The sequence below is a fragment of the Enhydra lutris genome, unplaced genomic scaffold, assembly GCF_002288905.1.
Source record: "Enhydra lutris kenyoni isolate GAN:26980312 unplaced genomic scaffold, ASM228890v2 scaffoldscaffold1, whole genome shotgun sequence".
NCBI classification, from domain to species: Eukaryota; Metazoa; Chordata; class Mammalia; order Carnivora; family Mustelidae; genus Enhydra; species Enhydra lutris.
In genome coordinates, this window is record NW_019154085.1 from 52,618,986 (window position 1) to 52,641,186 (window position 22,201).

The window sequence follows — 22,201 nt, forward strand, 5'->3', positions numbered from 1 at the left end:
TATTTGATGGAGAGAGAGAGACTGCAAGAGAGAGAACACAAGCAGGGGGAGTGGCAGAGGGAGAAGCAGGCTTCCTGCAGAGCAGAGAGCCCGATATGGGACTCGATCCCAGGACCCTGGGATCATGACCTGAGCCAAAGGCAGATGCTTAACAACTGAGCCACCCACATGGCCCACATGAGTGCTTTTTAAGCTAGAACACTGTTTACATGCTGGTTATTATGATATAGTGCTTCTAAAGATCCCCAATATCTAATACTTTGATTTCTTTACTGAAAAGTTTGTTTCAACAATTGTGAACCTGACTTGTACTGTAAGAAGAAGAGCATGTTTCTGTTCCTGTCATAGAGTGTTGCTCCTGCTGCAGTCAGGGGACTCAGCTGATGAATGAACACTGATTACTTTTTCTAAAAGGAGGTATAACCAGGGCCTATAACGAAACAGATATGAGTAAGGAGGACTTTCGAGAAATTTTCTGGGGCCACCAGAGTGACTCCTGAGAAGGACTCTAAAACAATCTAGATGTTTACTTCTGTGTTAAAAATCCAATTTTATGGTTTCCTGTACTACATCAAGGAAACCTAATTAACTGACTTCCTGAAAAAGGAAAAATAGAGTGTGGGCAAATTCCTTTGTACAACCTACAGATTTTGAATTAGCTGTCTTCTGTGATGGATCGGGTGGCCATATTTTAATGTACAGAAATAGTTTGAAAGAAAGAGACTGTACCTTTCTGGGTTTTTAAAACATATCCAAGAAGAGGCAGCTTGTATTAAACAAAACAAAACAAAACGAAACACACACACACAAAACAGGCCTTAGAGGCAGGCAGAGGAAGGTTTAAATCCTGACCTCACAGTCTAGCTCTGGAGTGGCTCTAGGTATCCTGTATGGCCCCCGTCGGCAGTGTGGAGATAATCAGAAAGGGATATAGTGATGACTGAAGACCTAGAGTACTTAGCACAATGTCTGGCAAGAAGTAGTAGCAGCAATAGTAATAGTTATTGTATTATTATAGCTACCATTTACTGTTTCCTTATTAAGTCAAACATTATGCTAGATGCTTTATAACAATTATATTATTTAAAAATCTCAACTCCAAAAATAAAACAAAAATCTCAAATCCATGACTTCAGTTTTGTTAGGATCCCAACTGAAAATGGAACTGACATGTAGAAAGTTTATGTGATTTATCTGTGGGTCATTGAGCTCACTATTAAAGTCAGGATTAAAATAAATGTTAGTCTGACACTAATGCTCATTTTTTCTTTAAGTTAGAAGGACAAAATAGGTTGTATTATTATAGTTTATTTATTCAGAATGCTTTCGTTAAATAAGAGGTGGAGTTGGAGCCTATATGTTACATGCTAAGGATAAAAAGTCCAATGACGAAGCCCTTTACTCTTAAGCCGTTCTACTGAAATGGGGGCAGGAGAGATGGCAAAAAAGAAACAAATAGTTAAGAAATTCAGAGAAATAGGGGAGTCTGGGTCCCTTAGTCAGTTAAGTGTCCAACTCTTGATTTTGGCCCAGGTCATGGTCTTGAGGTCCTGGGATCAAGCCCTGGGCTGGGCTCCACACTCAGCAGGAAGTCTGCTTGAGATTCTCTCTCCCTTTCCCTCCACCCCTCCCCACAGCCCCCATGCTCTCTCTCAAATAAATAAATCAATCCAAAAAAAAAAAAAAAAATCAGAGAAATTAAAGATACCCTACGTGAAGTATAGAGTCATGCTATAAACTGCTGCTTTAAAACCCCTGATAAATTCAAAAAAAATCTGTGAGATATGTTAAATTTTAAACTTTTTGGGATATTATTGTGCTGTAGTTTTCCACTTTGAAACCAGCCTTAAAGAGATGCAACCCAGCATCTGTTTCCATGGAAACAGAAGGACAATTTTACCAAGCACTACTTCCCAATTTGATTTTGCATAGTCACATATACATAATTTAAGACAGACATTTTGATAATGAGTTTGGGATGAACTGTTAATGGACAACAGACATTTACTTAAAGATTTTCTTTCTTACTGCCTGCCATTAATCATTTTTAGAAGAAAGTAAAAAGCTATCTTTCCTTAAATATGAGGGCATTTTTTTTCTTCCCAGATAGTTAATATCTCAAAGTGGTATCAGATGTCCAACCTACTTATCAAGATAACAAATGATTTCTTTGTGATATGTATATTTTTCATAGGTACTCATCATTAATATAAAATGAATTTGGTAGGATTTAACAGTTCACAATTTCCTTAAGTTTCAATGTTGCTCAAAGCCTATTATTTAATATTGCAGTGTATTGGTGAATAAAAACTCTTCTCTCTTAACTTCTCTTTATAACATTTTTAGCTATATTGAAAGATGCAAATATGATATTCAGTTTCTCATTATCCTATATCATCACCAGAATAATCATTAGGAAAATTATTGATACCAGTATCTTAATTTGTTATGTTTGAATTTTACTCAGGTAATTGAAATATTCTTTAACCAGCCCATGAATTACATGCAATTTTCAATGGGAAGTTAAAAGCTGTGCAATTGCTTTGAACTAAAACCTTTAAGTAGCTTAATGCAGCATGTGCCTTTTAGGCTCAGTAAGCATATCATAATGGAATAAAGAAGTCAAGTTCTTTCCAACATTAAATTCTTTCCTAACCAGCCCTTTAGCTTATATAGATTTAACATGTCGGGTTTTGATCTTGTTAATATAAAGGCAAATTCAAGTATGATAGGATTGAAAAATGGGGATTCTAAAGTCATAATGCTTCATATTTGGGGGCCTATGACAGGCCAGCATTTTGAGAAAAAAAAAAAAAAAGAAGTATTGTGAGCTATGTAGGGCAACAGGGAGAAGTGGATTTCTGTAGCCAAATGACTTAACTCTTGGGGCTTAACGGTTCACATTTGCTTACGATTTACATCTTGCTTCAAAGGTGTATAGACATCAGTCTCTGCGTTTCGGATTGCCTACTCAAGCTCAGAATTCCTTTTCCTTTTGTATCCTTTAACCGTAACAACTAGTTAAGATTCTGGTACATATTGGTACTGTATTCCATAAATTTTGTTAAAAAGCAAATTTATGTAACTAAAAATAGGCACTTGAAGCCGCTCAGCCGCAGGGATTAAGGGTACCATCAGTGACTGCCAAATTCAGACATGAAAACGCTTAGAGATTTACCCTCGGTTGGTAATCAGGAGATCTATTTATAGATTCGCAAATTCCTGACCTTTCGCTAGGATAACCAGCGAGGAAGGCTTCTTTTAGACGACTTACATGAATCAGAGCATTCTCTTTGCCCACAATTCTATTTCACAAACTCTTTGTGACCCAGTAGTTAATTTTCAACCTAGTGTAACTGAACAGGCTTATGTACAGGAAAAAAAAAAGATGTTACTCTTCATCAGATGTTAACTTTAAAGACTATTGGGCTGTGTAGCCCATCTGTGAACAAAGTGAGTGAGTTTATCACCTGAAAAAATATTTTTTACTTCACACTGCTGATCATTAGACTAGAATTAATTATAATTTTATTACTCAGGTAGATATTGGCACAAACAATTGGTAACATACTCTTTGCTAGTTGGGCATTTACTGAATTCTCCCAGTATTCTTGTTGCTTGTTTTTGTTATCCACTAAAGTAAATGTAAATGTTCAATTTTCCATGTTCTTTACTTTGTGTGTGTGTTGGACAGGGCTTAGTCTATCATGTAACCAGAACTTTTAAGTCTTGTAGTAACTAATCAGGGCTTTCTACTTACTTACTTACTTACTTACTTATTTATTTATTTATTTATTTGAGAGCTCCTGGGGTGGGGGGTGGGCAGCAAGGCAGAGGGAGATAGAGAATCCTAAGCAGATTCCATGCCAAGCACAGAGCCCTATTCAGGGCTTGATCTCACACTCCTGAGATCATAACTTGAGCTGAAATCAAGAGTCTAATGCTTAACTGACTGAGCCCTCCTGGGGCCCAAGCAGGGCATTTTAAACCTCAGTCTACATAAGCAGTCAGCTTGCATTTGTTAAATACATAGATATTGCACCCATCCTTCTGATTTATGCACAATTTGGTAAAGAGAAAATATACTTAAATGCATATTCACTAGAGCAATTATAATATGGAAACATTAACATTCAACTGGAATTCACTGCAAATGTGCCTATTTTCTTCAAGTAAAGAGAAACCAAATGAGGTTGACATATGTAAAATAATGATAATGAATAACATAATGTGCAATTGAAGGATAAGCATGTGTTGGAGTAATTAAAGCAAAAAAAAAGCTAGTTTAAGTTTAGATTATTATCTTTAGAATGGATTTTACATATTGGTTTTGAAATGCAAAGGTATGAGGCTGAGGGGGAGTATATGCCTCTTTTTTTAAATTGAGAGTTCTCATTGTTTCTTGCTGTTACAATCCAGCAGAGGGAGCATGAGCTAATGAACAAACTAAGTGGTAAGAACATTACCAACGATGCTGCTGAGTAGAAAAATTTAGAAAAAGGCTTGCTGATTTCAAACATAAAAATGCAAGTGGGAAAAATATCTCAATTTTATGTCATTAAAAATTGTTTTCAAGCAATAAAAGATTATGTGTAAACAAAGGCATCTCAAAGTAGACAATAATTAAAGTTAAAACTAAGCTGGCCCTATGCCACATAATCAAATCTATGCCATAACATAAAGAATGATTCGAAAGAATTTTCCAGATTTGAGAACTACCAGTGTGCTCTACTTATGTGGATACAGGTCATAAAACAAAATCTGTAAGGAATTTCTAATGAATGAGAGATCATCAGTGGTTGTTTGCCTAGATTTTTCTCAGAGTTACTGGCATGGCCAAGTAATTGGTGTTGTCGGATAATATGGTACCAGTGACAAGATCAGGGTCTTTCCTAAAATTCGCTTTTTTGCTTAAATAACATTCTGTGAGCTTCCAGGGTATTCTTAGAAAGGTTCTGATTGGAAAATCATACGAGATCATCCTAAATCAGATCATCCTTTGCATCTCAAATATAAGGAGCATAGACTGAACCTTTCTGTATGCCAGTATCATAATTTGCAGTAAGATTTGCTTGATGAGGATTGTCAGTACACATTTATGACCATTTTTATATTTTGAAGACAGTATAGCAGATTTCCTATAGTTTTGGTTTCATTGACTTGAGAACAACCTAATGTACACTAACCTGCCTTCTAAGTGTGCATGCATTTTTTTTAAGTCTGAATATTATAGCTCTAGTGACATAAACCTTTTTTTTTTAAAGATTTTATTTATTTATTTGACAGAGAGACAGTGAGAGAGGGAACTCAGGAGGGGGAGTGGAAGCAGGAGAGGGAGAAGCAGGCTTCCCGCTGAGCAGGAAGCCCGATGTGGGTCTCGAACCCAGGACCCTGGGATCATGACCTGAGCCAAAGGCAGACGCTTAATGACTGAGCCACCCAGGCACCCCGACATAAACCTTTTGATATTGTCTCTATTTAGATGAAGTGTCTCTTTTATTTATTTAGTTAGTTAGTTAGTTAGTTAGTTGGCTTTGATAACTCCTGTTCCTGACATTCTGTGTCTTACCTATTATGCCTAATGTCATCCTGGCCATAGCCAGAAATTATTTACATGACCTCAGCCCAGGAGTGTGGCACTTAGCATGTAGACTTGGTCCCCTAGGTTTGATCCTAGCCTGCTTTCATGTTCCTTTTTCCATGTGTCTTCACTATTGTCTGAATGACCTGTTGTAACCTTTACTCAGGTTAGCTACAACCCAGCCCTTCTTGCTCCTTCCACACCTCCTTTCTGACAAATACTGCCTGCCTGTCTGGATGTCAGAATTATAATAACTTTCAGTTCCTTATTTGGGCAAATTATTTAACTTCATTGTATCTTAATGTTTTCATTTATGAAATGGGGGTAATAGGTTGGTGGTAAATTACCTATTATATATAAGTGCTGAGAACAGCACATAACACATACAAGTACAATTGCTAATTATTATTATTGGTGGTTGTGGTAGTGTTAGTCACCTCATCTCATTCTGACAATTATCCTGAACCCCCGAGTCCTATTTGTTTTTAGCCCAGATCACAAGTCTAGCCAACCTCACCAGCTTTGACTTGAGTTTCTGTTTTGTATCTTCTTAGCCCCTGCTATATCCTAAGGGACAGAATATTACATGGCCAGAAATGATCAAACCATTTTGTGGAATAGTTAGAACACATCCAAAATAGCACAAGATTCTTTTCATGAAGTCCCTAAATCAGTCTGTCTTGGAAAAAAAAAAAAAAAATATTAGCAGCAGTGACATAGTTAAAACAGAAAGTGCATCCAGGATAGCAAACCAAAAATCAATGAAAAACACTGACCACAAAATCAGATGACAGGTATTCTCACAAATCCCAAAATATGAGCTATCACTTTCATGGCCATGTGATACTCTGTGGAAGGAAAGCAAAGGAAAGTGATGAGATGCCTGATGGAAATGAGACCAGATTACACCCAAATTGCCAACAGATACAAATGAGAAATTGCTTCAGGCCAGTTTGAGAATAGTAGCTGAAACTAGGAGAGGTGTTTTTATACAATCCAATTTGTAAGTCAGTGCAAAGTCTCCTTTCTAATGTCTGAAAGGCCTGAGCACCCTGAGACCTGTGTGGATGTCTTAAAATTCACTAGTGGAAATTCTTCTTAGGAGAAACTTCAAGGAGTAAAGCACAATTGAGATAATATTTGTAGAGACAATAGGGACAAAGAAAATGGGAGGTCCAGATGAAAATAGGAGCAATGAACAGAACCCAGAGATCTCAAAAAATAGAAGGCATTTTTTTTCAACTCTTCAGAAAAGTACAGGAGCAGGAGAGCTAGACTTGTAAAGTTAGAAGTGGTCTCCTGTGTAAACCTTTCCTGTCAGGGACAGCTGGAAACCTTTGCCCTTCAGCTTCCCCACTGGGTACAAAAGGAATCAGCTTTACTATGAAAACCTCCCTTTCTTTCCACCAGCATCCAGAATTTTCAGACTGATTCACAAAATAGCTAAGCCTTCAGCTACCAAGTACTCCATCGTATGCTCTTGATACGAGGGGTTTCCACCCTGAATATACATTCAAATCATTTGAAGAGCTTTATGCTCTCTCCTGGTCCTACTCCAGACCATTTGGATCATAATCTATGAGGGTGAGGCCAAGCAGAAGTACATTCTAAAAGCTTTCCCAGAGGGACCCACTGAAAAAGAAGTTACTTTAAAAAGAAAAAGTGATTGTAATTGTAATGTCACCATTTAACATCAAGACACTGCACACCTCCCTCCAGAATGGTAATTGCTAAACTTCACTGCACATTAGAATTACCCGTGGAGGGGCACCTGGGTACTCAGTGGGTTAAGCATCTGCCTTCAGCTTAGGTCATGATCCCAAGGTCCTGGGATCAAGCCCCGCATCCAGCCTCCTGCTCAGTGGGGAGCGTGTTTCTCCCTTTCCCACTCCCCTTGCCCCTGCTTGTGTTCTCCTACTCTCTCAACTAAATAAAATCTTAAAAAAAAAAAATTACCTGGGGAAGAATTTAAAACCCCAATGGCCAAATTATACCCTCTACCAACTAAATGGGAATGCACGGACTTGGGAAGCAGGCAACAGGATAATTTTAAAGATGCCAGGGGATTGCCCAAAAAAGAAAAGAAAGAAATGGTCTCCTGATCAAACCTGTCTCTTAAAAGACCAGGAGAATTGGACTCATCCAACAATAAGAACAGCAGCAATAATGGAAGAGACTGGCCACAATAAGAATAAAGAAAATAAGGAGGAAGATGATCTCTCTACAAACAAGGCAAGGACACCAAAGCTTTGTGCTCATAGATGGGAAAAGTGCAATCTAATATTTCAAAGCAAGCTAAAAGAAATTGTATAATGATAAAATGTGCAAAAGAACACTATAAATCAAATTTAGAAATACCTCTGAAATAAGGGCCAGAAATGCAGTAAGGATTTAGAAATTAAAGAAGGAATTCATTTAGAAACAAAGGCTAAATTTGAAACATCACATGAGTCAGTAACCCCAAAACCTCAATAATCCACTTTTAATAGAAGGTGGCATATAGAGAGATAAGCAACAAGATCCAAAATAATAGATTTCCTAGTGAGAAAAATCAAAGTAACAAGACAAAGTGAACATTAATACTTATAATTAAAGAAAATGTGCCTGAAATAAAATTGAAACTGCATATTGAAAAGGAATGCTGGGGAACCTGGATAGCTCAGTGGGTTAAAGCCTCTGCCTTCAGCTCAGGTCATGATCCCAGGGTCCTGGGATCAAGCCCCTCATCAGGCTCTCTGCTCAGCAGGGAGCCTGCTTCCTCCTCTCTCTCTGCCTGCCTCTCTGCCTACTTGTGATCTCTGTCAAATGAATAAATAAAATCTTAAAAAAAAAAAAAAAAGAAAAGGAATGCTGTCTATCTGAAAGGGTGATCCAGAATAAACAATATTAAGATACATTGTGGTAAACCTATTGAACTTAAAAAAAATAAAATCAGTTTGGCATTCAAGCAAATAGAGATTTGTAAAAAAGAATAAGGTAAAGAAAACCAGAGTATCGTCAGACTTTCCAAAAGCAGCTACTTGTGTTAGAAGTAAATAGCAATAACATTTTAAAGATACTCAAGGAAATAAATGGTGGGCCAAGGACTTCATATATACCAAATTGATTTTCTAATACAAAGGCTACAGATATATTTATCAACATGCAGGAAATCAGAATATTGTTCCTAGTAAATGGAAACATCATTTGTCCATTTGCTCAAGCAAAATTCTTGATCTCTTTTCCTCCTCTCATAGCTTATGTCAGCAGATTCAATTGCAAGTCTTACTTGGTTCTATCTTAAAAACATCCCAAATTGGGACATCTAGGTGGCTCAGTTGGTTGAGCATCAGGCTCTTGGTTTTAGTTCAGGTCATGATCTTAGGGTCCTAAGAGCATGTCCCAACCACCACCCCCCACCTCACCCCAACCTTTGGGCTCCAGCTCCAGGCTCTGGGCTCCATGCAAATCTACTTGGGATTCTTTCCCTCTGTCCCTTCTTCCCCTTCTGCCCCTCCTCCCACACGCACTTGCGCTGTCTCTCTCTCTCTCTCTATAGAAAATAAATAAATAAGTAAGTAAATCTTAAAGTAAAAATATCCCAAATTTGACCTATCCACCTCTGCTGTTATCCTGTTAGTTCAAGTAGCCACCATCTCTAGCTGGCATGACTGTGAGAGTCCCCTTAAGTGTTTCTCTGCTTCCATTCCTGCCTCCCTCTAATCTGCTCTCCACACAGCAGCCAGTATAAGCTATTAATAGTCATCCTCATGTGTAGAAACTTATGATTTCCTACATGATCTGGTCTTGGATACCTCTCTCCTCCACCCTTGTTCCCCACACCCTGCCCCATTGCTAGCTTATTTCAGCCAGTTTTCTCAGCTGCAGAGAACATCCTTTGGCTATTCCCTCTCTCTAGAATGCTGTTCCATACACATGGAAATCCGGCTGCTCTCTCAATTTACTAAGGTATCTTTTCAAGTATTGTTTTCTCCAAGTGGCCTTTCCTAATTCCCTATCTGATATAGCGTAGTACTTTGTCTGCTCTTACTGTACTTGATAGTTCTTCACGGAAGTTCTTGATCTTCTGTTATATTATGAATGTATTTGGGTATCGCACTCTTTTCTTCTAAAATACAAACTCCAGGGAATGGACTAGGTTTACTCTGTTCACTTCAGTATCCTCAGTACCTTAAATGGTACATGAAGTACACATATTCTCAGTAATATTTGTTGAGTGAATGAGTGCATTCACTCATAAGAGAGGCTGTAGACCAAGTGTACCTATTATAAAAAGTAGATAATGGGGGGATGCCTGGGTGGCTCAGTGGGTTAAAGCCTCTGCCTTCGGCTCAGGTCATGATCCCAGGTCCTGGGATCAAGCCCCACATCGGGCTCTCTGCTCAGCAGGGAGCCTGCTTCCTCCTCTCTCTCTGCCTGCCTCTCTGCCTACCTGTGGTCTTTGTCTGTCAAATAAATAAATAAAATCTTTAAAAAAAAAATAGATAATGGGAACCTGGGTGACTCAGTTGTTAAGCACCTGCCTTTGGCTCAGGTCACGATCCCAGGGTCCTGGGATCGAGCCACCCGTCACTCCACAGGAAGCCTGCTTCTCCCTCTCCCACTCCCCACTGCTTGTGTTCTCTCTCTTGTTGTCTCTCTCTCTGTCAAATAAATTAATAAATTCTTCAAAAAAATAAATAATAGTCTCTTACTGGGGACAAAATACTTTGGAAGCATTCTTGTTCTGTGCTTAATTTGTCAAAAAGTAGGTTGATATGAATCTATCATGTCTCTTTGAAATGCTTCTGTCAGAGTATGTACTGGCCTGAAAATGGCTTTGAATCTTCTGTCATTCAGCAAAGAGACAAAATTTTATAAATGACTCAGCTTCTAGCCCCTGTAATTATTAACTAGTATTTTTTCAAGTACCAGCAATCTAGCCAAGGTCCTTTGAATCAGATTGCATAGATTACATGTAAAGGTGAATTAATCATTTTATGAGATATTTATTCCTGTAAATATTATTGTTTACACTCTCCCATACTTTTTTAGATTAATAAATAACAATACATCATTTTACTGTTTCTCAAGAAGTCTGTCTTTTGTGAAATGTTAACAAGAAAAGTTCATATAAAGGACTTAAAAATAAAGTTATATGTGGCATACTGATTAGATTATGTGAAACATAAACAGACTGATATACAGCATCATCTATCAGTTGTTACCTTTCTCACTCCTGTCCTAGCTACAGGTCCCAAAAAATCTTTAACCTTTGCGTATAGGCTCGGTATCCTCCAGTGCCTGAACCAACCTACACCAGATAACCCAAACTTACCAGTATGGAACTTGAACAGCATTTTTCTTCTTGAAGCTTGTAACTTTTCTCTTTATTTTTTAAAATATTTATTTATTTTAGAAATAGAGTGCACATGTTGTTGGCGGGGGTGCTGGTGATCAGAAGGAAGGGGAGAAGGGAAGCACACTTTCTGCTTAGCAGGACAAGGGACTCTGTCCAGGACCCGAGGTGGAACCAAGAGTCTGAAGGTTAAGCTACTGAGCCACTCAGGCGCCGCGCCCCCCCCTTTCTCTTTGATAGTCACGGTGTGTTCTGCCCTTTCTAATGGGTTGCTGCTCAGATTTCTCCATGGGAGCATCTATAATCCTGCTCTAAATTTCAAGGCATTGGAACAGGGCTTGACAGTTGTGCTCAGTTCTTTCCAATCCTTGCAAAGTATGAACTCCGGTCCCCACTCTTCTCAGTTGCTGACTGGGGCCTTAATGCAGATCACACCATTTTTCCCAACTCCAGGAGCCATTACTTGACTTTGGGGCTCTGCATCATACAAAAAAAGTGATTCATATATACCTAACCCATCCGTTTGAGAAGTTTTTGATCTTATTAATTTGCCAATATGAAGAAATGAGTGCTTAAAGCATAGATAACTAAACAGATACATGCAAGTAATGTATGAGTGAACAGTGAAATATGCATGTTCTAAGAAGAGTCAGAGATAAGAACTTTTCAGAAACAGAGTGGACAGATATCAATACATACTTGGGGTTTAAAATAATAGAAGAAATTAAAAACATTCCATTTTTTCGAAATGCCATTTTTATTATTCATTTGTGCTTGATTTAGTAATTTTAGCATCTTTAAATTCAGTGAATGGCTTTTGTAATTACATGTGTCTCAAATACATATTAACATTATGTTAATTATGGAACTAATGCAGTATTTGAGTATAAACCGAGAATCTTATGTTTGCAGTTGGCAGTTTAATCTTGTTTTTAAGGGATTTTTAATGTGAAATTACCATTTAGTCTTGTAATAGCTTTTCTTAGGGTCAACTCTTTTCCATTAAGTTTGGCATTAGGGATGAAAAAAGATGTGTGACTATGTTTTAGCTACAGAAATAAACAATAATTAATCTTTACTAACAGGATGGAACATCTAGTAATAAAACAACCTAAAACACATTAATTTGAATATTTAACCAATTTGTTTCAATTCCTTTGCATATGGTACCATAGGAGTTCAAGAATAGACTGGCTTTTTGAGCGGAATTTGGCAACTGTACTAATTTTAAGAGGATATGGAGAAGAATGACTAATTTGTAATGTTTCCTCTTTCTCTGATACTGTGCTATAAATGAGGAGTGCCTCTTGATTAGATGCTAATGGCAATGCCATTGCTGTTCACATTTACTACCGTAGGAGATAGAAATTGACACAAAATTAAGACTGGACATGGAAAAATAAATATTTAAAACAGTGTGTTCTTCTTGGGGAAATTTCCTTGCAAACATGCATCATCTTATTATCAATCTACAATCTGATAACACCAGGAAGATTTTCTCACTTAAATCACTATCTGACTTCTGTTTTTGTGTGTTTCCTTTAGATAAGAAATGTTGAAACCAACCAGTGTTTAGACAACATGGGCCGCAAGGAAAATGAAAAAGTGGGTATATTCAACTGTCATGGTATGGGAGGAAATCAGGTAAACTCTCTCTCTCTTTTTTTTTTTTTTTAATCAACTTCGTCTTTGGGGGGAAAGTATTGCTGTGAAAACTGTCACAGTAAACCATGACTCACATGCCAATAACAGTAAAGTCTTAGCTTAGGAAATTAATGGACATTCAAATCAAGAACTACTTTGGCTATCTTATTAATCCCACTATCTTAAGAAAACACTACAGAATTTAATAAATAAATACTATAGCATTTAAATAAATAGAATTTAATAAGTGAGCCCAATTAATGAAGATAGCCAAATATTTTTGACTGATCTCATTTCACCATATATGAGCAAATGAACAGTAAGTTTTATTCTATTAACCAAGTAGTATAAAATAATCCCTCAAGAACAGTGATGTTTTCCAACAGTGATTATTCTAAATTTCTTTTTTAAGTGTTTATATATATCATGTTTTCTATAAATTTCTGAGGTTCAGTAAAGTTGAAAATGCGTGATAAGCACATCTGTTAGATTTGCACTTTGGCTCTCTGAAGATGCCCTTTGAACCAGGTAAAAATGAAGTGTTTAAACAAAACTGATGGTTGATTAAGAGTCTAGGCCAACCTTTTTGTGTGTTGCTGTCCAGTTATCAGAGATCTGTCGGACTATAACAGGGATCCTTGTACTCTTTTTAATAAAATGTTTGACAGTGGCTTGGCAAGGTGGGTCATGTGGAGGCTGCCTAGCCCTGAGCCTTCAGGTGGAGCAGCCCTACTGTCGTGGCCATTTTGAGAGGCAGAATTTAGAGTTTGTAGGAATTCATAACAGAGTTTGAGGTAGCTAATCCTCTATAGACAAGCTGTCCAAAAAAATGAGGAGAAACACATCAGTGAGTTCTTCATCTAGTGTATTAGAGTGAAATTAGGAAGTAAAAGTTATTCTATGCAGCACAACATCATGGTTATATTGGTAATGCAGCTGAATACAATGGAGTACTATGTAGCCATCAAAAACCCCCAAAATCTTGCCATTTGCAAGGATGTGAATGGAACTAGAGGGTATCATGCTAAGCAAAATAAGTCAGTCAGAGAAAGACAATTATCATATGATCTCACTGATATGAGGAATTTGAGAAACAAGACAGGGGATCATAGGGGAAAGGAGGGGAAAGATGAAACAAGATGAAACCAGAGAAGGAGACAAACATAAGAGACTCATAATCTCAGGAAACAAACTGAGGGTTGTTGGAGGGAGGGTGTTGGGAGAGATGGGGTGGCTGGGGGATGGACACTGGGGAGGGCATTTGTTGTGGTGAGCACTGTGAATTGTGTAAGACTGATGAATCACAGACCTGTATCCCTGAAACAAATAATACATTATATGTTTAAAAAAAAAATCTCCAGGGAAAAAGCAGTAGCCCTGTTGCATTTTGACCCCATACTTCAAATAGGACCTGTGTGATTAAATGGAGAACATTCAAAAATTAAATTTTCCTCTTAAAAAAAAAAAACAAAAAAAATTATTAAAATCCTAATTAGTGTTCTAAAATTTCAACTTAAGCAGAAAAATATTTAAATCAAACTTTCTAAATTACAGCATGGAAAAATAACTTCATGAAAGAGAATAATAGGAAAAAACAATACAGACAGAACAATGGCAGAGCATTCACAAATGGTCCAGCTTTTATATTGATTCAGAGACCTCTACTACCAAAACCAATAGAATCCCAGTGAATTCATTTGGAAATGGCCAACAGCTTAACTGTTCGTGGTCTAACTATGCAGAGTTTAATTTTTTCCAAATGGAAATAAGAGATCTGAAGGTAGTCAACTCTTGACATTTGTTCAGGTCTTCAGTGACTTTGTCAAGAAATCAAAAACTTTCTAACTTTCCATTCTTCAGTCCTTAAAATTAACTTTTACCATCAGCTGGTCACATGAGGGCTGCTGAAACTCTAGACATCATATCCACATTCAGGGCAGGAAGAAGTTGGGGTAGAGAACTGCAGTAGTCATGACTGACCTTTTATTGGGAAAAACAAAACTTCCTAAAGGCTTTTTACCCCCCTCCCTATAAGTCTCTTTGGCCAGAAATATGTTACTTGAATACCTGTAGCACAAAAACACAGAATATTTTACTACCCTTACATGTGTAAATGTCCTTACAGTTCATTTACCATGGATACTGGGTGGACATGTAGAACTGTCTCCAGAATGTGTTTCATCAGCTGATGAAAAAAGTCAACTGATTATCTGCACCATGATGACCTACAGAATTCCAAAAAAACACAGTATTTATGATTTCATCCTAATTCTAAGGCAGATGAAAATGAAGATAGGAAATGAAAAGGAAGATAATCTAGATGAATTATGCTCATTGATTTTTAAGTTGCCATAATTAATATTAAAAAATACAACCAGGCATTCCTGTATTTGTCTAAATGACACAAAACACCTGGATCATAAATGTTAAAAATTACATTACTCATTTACAAGTGTTCAAATACCTAGAAAGAAGTTATGCCACTCTACCATAACCTTCTTATTATCAGGGACTATGTCTTATTCTTCTCTTCATCTCTAGTACTTGGCCAAGGGCCTGGGATATGGTAGGTAACTAATAACTAACAGTAGGTAAATAGATGAAAGAATTCACAATCAGAGCAATAGACTTGGGGTACCTGGTTGGCTCAGTGGGTTAAGCCTCTGCCTTTGGCTCAGGTCATGATCTCAGGGTCCTGGGATCAAGCCCTGCATTAGGCTTCCTGCTGAACTAGGAGCCTGCTTCCCCCTCTCCCTCTGCCTGCCTCTCTGCCTACTTGTGATCTCTCTCTCTTTCTCTTTCAGATAAAAAATAAAATCTTTTTTTAAAAAAAAAAAGAACAATAGACTTATACCATAGTACTACGTAGACATTGCCATAGAATAGTGTTATTGTCATGGTAACTGGAAGTATATAAAGACACCAGTCTTAGGGATTCATAAATAAAGGGAACAAACAGTAAGTAAAAACCCATACCTACGTATATTCTGATGTTTCTACACTGTCAACTTAATACAAGGTAGAAATTAAAACCAGAGTTTTTCCATCTACATGATTAGTTATCGATGTCTACAGATAAGCATAGAAGAAAGTTTATATGACCCCTTTTTGCTGTAACAGAGCAATGGACACAGCTAAATATTTACCAAGACAGGAATGTTTAAATAAATTGTGGCTCATCCATAGTACTGAAAACTCCAGTCACCAAATTGAGTGAAAGAGGTCTATAAGTATTGTCATGGAAAACTGAAAAAGAGGGGGAAAATCCATAATAAAACTTACTTTGAATTACCTCATTTATGAACAATGTATGTGAACGTTTTTCTCTATAAAATATCTATAATATCTATATTTGTATAGATGCAATATAATCTGTTAGAAATGCATACAAATTTCTCTGCAGTATAATTACCTCTGGTGAGAAGAAGGAGTTGGAATGGGAAACTTTACTTTTTACCCCACATTTTTCTGTATATACGTATTACTTTCAGAGTTAAACAAATAAAAATAGAGAAAATTAAACTATTGAGAATAAAAGAGTAGCATTTTATTTTTCTAAGATTTTATTTATTTGTTTATTTATTTATTTATTTGAGAGGGAGAGAGAACATGAGCAGGGAGAGTAGCATTGGGAGGGGGAGAAGCAGGCTCCCCGCTGACATGGGGCTCCTTCCCAGGACCTTTCAATCATGACCTCAGCTGAAGATGTTAACCACCTGAGCCACCCCAGTGTCCCAAAAGAGTATTATTTTAGAGCATTGCTCTGACTTGATTAATTGTGTCATTTATGGTAAATTATTTAATATTTTTTAGCTTTACTATTATAAAGTGGGTTAAAGACTTTCCCCCAATTTTCTTTTTTTCCTCTAAAGATTTAGTGAAATTTATATAACTACTAACACTAGCTTGGCATATACTGGACACTCAGGACATACACTGGTCTATTGACATTAATTATTCTCTTTACATATTTCGGTTTCTATTCTCAATTGTTTCTCTTTTCTCTGTAAGAAAATAGAAGTGTTCGTTCAGTAGCTAATGCCAGAGGCAAGGTAAATGCACACACTTACTATGATATTGTTAAGTTTAATAAAATGAACTGCTTCTCCTGTTGTTTTAATATATATTATGAAAAAATTAAACCTTCACATAAAAGCCTACTATGATTTATACTTTGATGGAATTCAATATTTCTTGGATGATTGATCCTAGTTCGTCCCTAATTAAGGAGATGTTTACATTTTTTACTTACTTTAGAAAAGAACAATTTTGGGATTTTATTCTCAGAGCTACCTTCCCTGTGTTTTATTGTTACTCTTTTATGTTACTATGGAAGCAGTATCTATTTTTATGGTTATTTTGTTTAAAATTTTTAAAAGTAGCCCCAACCCATATAAAATATTCAAGTTTCTCACTCTTGCTTTTGCACAAAATTCATGAGATGTTAACACTGTTGTTTTGTTTTGTTTTGTTTTTAGCATTTCCACTTGGTTTCATTTCTAAATGAAGGTGTTTTGTGTTTGTTGACAACTATCCCTTAACCATTTCCCCTTGCATGGGAGTTTTGTTATTATTATTTTTTTAATGTTCTTGGAGATATCAGGAAGAAACTTACTTTTCAGTAGTTGCCAGAAATACTTTTCTTAAACACTTAAACACTCAAATACCCAACATGCTCTCCCTCCACCCCACCCAGGGCTTGGGATATGGTAGGCACCTAATAAAAACTAGCCAAGAAAATGAAAGAATGCTTGGAAGTTTCTGTAGCAACAATACTGTAAAAATAAGATACCAAGTGTAGAATTATTATTACATTCAACATTTGATCATCTTGAGGTACTCTTTTTTTTTTGAGGTATTCTTTTAGAACCTTAGTAATAAAAATCTTCTGTTTCAAACAATAATGACATAAATAGAAAGTCCATTCCTATCTGTTCTTGAAATGCTTTCATTCACAAATAATGTGATGAACATTAAACACTTTCAAAAGAATGAAAATAAATAGGAATTTGATTAAAACTTGAATATATATTTATATACCGTGTGTGTGTGTGTGTGTGTGTGTGTGTGTGTGTGTGTGTGTGTGTGTGTATGGGAAAGAACTTACAGTTTCCTAGTAGAATGTATATTACTGGAAGTTATGGGATTGTCTTCTCTTTACTTCTGAAAAGATGAAATTGATTCCTGGAAGCAGTTCCATGTCCCCTATGATGCTAATACCTCAGATTTATATCTTTATCTCCAACCTCTCTTATAAACACTGGAATCTCTTGCCAGTTAATTACTGGGAATCTCTGCAGGCATCTCAAACTTAGCTGTTTTCAGAATGTGCTCATTTTCTTCTCTTTCACATAAGCATCCAAAATTTAAACCCAACATAGACATTTCTGAAGTTTGGTTGGTCACCCAATCCTCATATTATCGTGAAAATAATATACCTTGACTCTGATGTCTAAGACTGTTTATAACTAGGGCCTCTAACTTTTTTGACCTATGTGATCAGAAAACCTCCTTATTACCACACATCATATGGAATTCCATGCTTACATTCTACATATACCACTTTATAGTTAAATTTGATGAAAATCTCCAGCAATTCTCCACTGCCCTATGAATTACATAAAAAATTCCTTAGTTATGTGTAGTTATGTATTCCTTAGTTAGGTATATATACAAAACCCCACATAGTTTCATCCTCATCTGACTTCCCAGCACAGTCTCATTTGATATTCTAATAGTTTGTGGTGGTGTTTTTTTTTTTTTTTTTTTTTTGTCCCGTAGACATATGTCTGATACTTTTCCATTCCCTGTAGGCTCTGTGCATTTTCATATCTCTGCAGTTCACTGACACTGTTCTGTGTACTTGCACTGTTGACCACATACTACTCCATTCACAAACTTAAGACATACTGTTTAAAACCCAAATAATTTAACTTCTTTTTGGCTATCCATTGGCTAACAACTTAACCTGAACAGGGCATATTTGAATGGATACACTATAACTTATTTAATTAATCCCTATTATTTAATACACAGTACCATTAGAGAATTTTTACTGTTACAGGTGAGGCTCCTCAATAACCTTGTAGCTAAAATCTTGTAAGCATCTCTATTTACTTCTTTAGAAATACTGTCTGGGGGCACCTGGGTGACTAAGTGAGTTAAAGCCTCTGCGTTTGGCTCAGGTCATGATCCCCTGCATCAGGCTCTCTGCTCAGCAGGGAGCCTGCTTCCTCCTCTCTCTCTGCCTGCCTCTCTGCCTACTTGATCTCTGTCAGATAAATAAATAAAATCTTTATAAAAATACTGTCTGGAAGTAAATCGGACAAGTCAAAACTTTTGCAACATTATAAGGCTTTTAATACATTGTGACAAGTTGTCCCTTTTAAGGTTTTACTAGTTTAATGGGACTAATTGCTAAGCTATGAAGAGGCACTATGGTAAATATTTTACATACATATCTGCCTTTCATTCCCACAACAATCTATGAAGTACGTACTATTACTATCCTGATTTTACTCATGAGTCTAATGGGAACCCTGAGAGACTGGTAATATGATTAGGAGGTAAAGCCTGTTTGAATCTAAATCTGGCTGATTCCCCACCACATATATGTTCATTGCATTTATATTGATATCTAATCCTGCTCCCCAGGATTGTGATCAGACTGAACAACCCTAAACAGGCATTGTATTTTTGCTTTATTCTGTTTTCATCTTTGCCAATTTAGTATGGAAGAAACATTTTATCTTTTTAAAATTATATCTCTAATGCTAATGCATTTAAGCAATTTAAAAATTGACATTCATACTTTGTAGATTTTCTAGTCAGCTTTTTGCCTTTATCTTTGCTTACATTTTCATTGGTGGTTGAGGGAGCTCTTGTTTCTCTTCTCCACTTATAAAAATACTTTATTGAGATTATTACCTTCCATGATATGTGTTCCAGATTTTCTTTTTCAGATTTGATATTTTGTTTCTGGTGTGTTTTCAAGTACAGACTTTTAAAGAGTTTATATATTTAAATCATTGCTTGCTTTTATGCTTTCTCTTTTTGTTGCAGAAGTACCATTCTTTTTTAATGAGGTACTTTTTTTTTTTCAGCATAACAGTATTCATTGTTTTTGCACCACACCCAGTGCTCCATGCAATCTGTGCCCTCTCCAATACCCACCACCTGGTTCCCCCGTGTGTGTGTGTGTGTGTGTGTGTGTGTGTGTGTGTGTGTGTGTGTGTGTATGGGAAAGAACTTACAGTTTCCTAGTAGAATGTATATTACTGGAAGTTATGGGATTGTCTTCTCTTTACTTCTGAAAAGATGAAATTGATTCCTGGAAGCAGTTCCATGTCCCCTATGATGCTAATACCTCAGATTTATATCTTTATCTCCAACCTCTCTTATAAACACTGGAATCTCTTGCCAGTTAATTACTGGGAATCTCTGCAGGCATCTCAAACTTAGCTGTTTTCAGAATGTGCTCATTTTCTTCTCTTTCACATAAGCATCCAAAATTTAAACCCAACATAGACATTTCTGAAGTTTGGTTGGTCACCCAATCCTCATATTATCGTGAAAATAATATACCTTGACTCTGATGTCTAAGACTGTTTATAACTAGGGCCTCTAACTTTTTTGACCTATGTGATCAGAAAACCTCCTTATTACCACACATCATATGGAATTCCATGCTTACATTCTACATATACCACTTTATAGTTAAATTTGATGAAAATCTCCAGCAATTCTCCACTGCCCTATGAATTACATAAAAAATTCCTTAGTTATGTGTAGTTATGTATTCCTTAGTTAGGTATATATACAAAACCCCACATAGTTTCATCCTCATCTGACTTCCCAGCACAGTCTCATTTGATATTCTAATAGTTTGTGGTGGTGTTTTTTTTTTTTTTTTTTTTTTTTGTCCCGTAGACATATGTCTGATACTTTTCCATTCCCTGTAGGCTCTGTGCATTTTCATATCTCTGCAGTTCACTGACACTGTTCTGTGTACTTGCACTGTTGACCACATACTACTCCATTCACAAACTTAAGACATACTGTTTAAAACCCAAATAATTTAACTTCTTTTTGGCTATCCATTGGCTAACAACTTAACCTGAACAGGGCATATTTGAATGGATACACTATAACTTATTTAATTAATCCCTATTATTTAATACACAGTACCATTAGAGAATTTTTACTGTTACAGGTGAGGCTCCTCAATAACCTTGTAGCTAAAATCTTGTAAGCATCTCTATTTACTTCTTTAGAAATACTGTCTGGGGGCACCTGGGTGACTAAGTGAGTTAAAGCCTCTGCGTTTGGCTCAGGTCATGATCCCCTGCATCAGGCTCTCTGCTCAGCAGGGAGCCTGCTTCCTCCTCTCTCTCTGCCTGCCTCTCTGCCTACTTGATCTCTGTCAGATAAATAAATAAAATCTTTATAAAAATACTGTCTGGAAGTAAATCGGACAAGTCAAAACTTTTGCAACATTATAAGGCTTTTAATACATTGTGACAAGTTGTCCCTTTTAAGGTTTTACTAGTTTAATGGGACTAATTGCTAAGCTATGAAGAGGCACTATGGTAAATATTTTACATACATATCTGCCTTTCATTCCCACAACAATCTATGAAGTACGTACTATTACTATCCTGATTTTACTCATGAGTCTAATGGGAACCCTGAGAGACTGGTAATATGATTAGGAGGTAAAGCCTGTTTGAATCTAAATCTGGCTGATTCCCCACCACATATATGTTCATTGCATTTATATTGATATCTAATCCTGCTCCCCAGGATTGTGATCAGACTGAACAACCCTAAACAGGCATTGTATTTTTGCTTTATTCTGTTTTCATCTTTGCCAATTTAGTATGGAAGAAACATTTTATCTTTTTAAAATTATATCTCTAATGCTAATGCATTTAAGCAATTTAAAAATTGACATTCATACTTTGTAGATTTTCTAGTCAGCTTTTTGCCTTTATCTTTGCTTACATTTTCATTGGTGGTTGAGGGAGCTCTTGTTTCTCTTCTCCACTTATAAAAATACTTTATTGAGATTATTACCTTCCATGATATGTGTTCCAGATTTTCTTTTTCAGATTTGATATTTTGTTTCTGGTGTGTTTTCAAGTACAGACTTTTAAAGAGTTTATATATTTAAATCATTGCTTGCTTTTATGCTTTCTCTTTTTGTTGCAGAAGTACCATTCTTTTTTAATGAGGTACTTTTTTTTTTTCAGCATAACAGTATTCATTGTTTTTGCACCACACCCAGTGCTCCATGCAATCTGTGCCCTCTCCAATACCCACCACCTGGTTCCCCCAACCTCCCACCCCCCGCCCCTTCAAAACCCTCAGATTGTTTTTCAGAGTCCATAGTCTCTCATGGTTCACCTCCCCTTCCAATTTCCCTCAACTCCCTTCTCCTCTCCATCTCCCCTTGTCCTCCATGCTATTTGTTATGCTCCACAAATAAGTGAAACCATATGATAATTGACTCTCTCTGCTTGACTTATTTCACTCAGCATAATCTCTTCCAGTCCCGTCCATGTTGCTACAAAAGTTGGGTATTCATCCTTTCTGAGGGAGGCATAATACTCCATAGTGTATATGGACCACATCTTCCT

General features: G+C 36.6%; 1 protein-coding gene and 1 long non-coding RNA gene across 3 annotated transcripts in view; one reads left to right on the top strand and one right to left on the bottom strand.

The window, feature by feature from the left end:
* The window catches only part of LOC111145595 (polypeptide N-acetylgalactosaminyltransferase 13), a 447,585-nt gene that overhangs the window by 395,300 nt on the left and 30,084 nt on the right, over nt 1–22,201 (top strand). For both annotated transcript variants that reach the window (XM_022500591.1, XM_022500602.1), the window contains exon 9: nt 12,465–12,563. In XM_022500591.1, coding sequence (XP_022356299.1) covers nt 12,465–12,563 — 99 coding nt within the window. The remainder of the gene's footprint in view (nt 1–12,464; nt 12,564–22,201) is intronic.
* The window catches only part of LOC111145603, a 97,164-nt gene that overhangs the window by 47,718 nt on the left and 27,245 nt on the right, over nt 1–22,201 (bottom strand). The window lies entirely within an intron of this gene.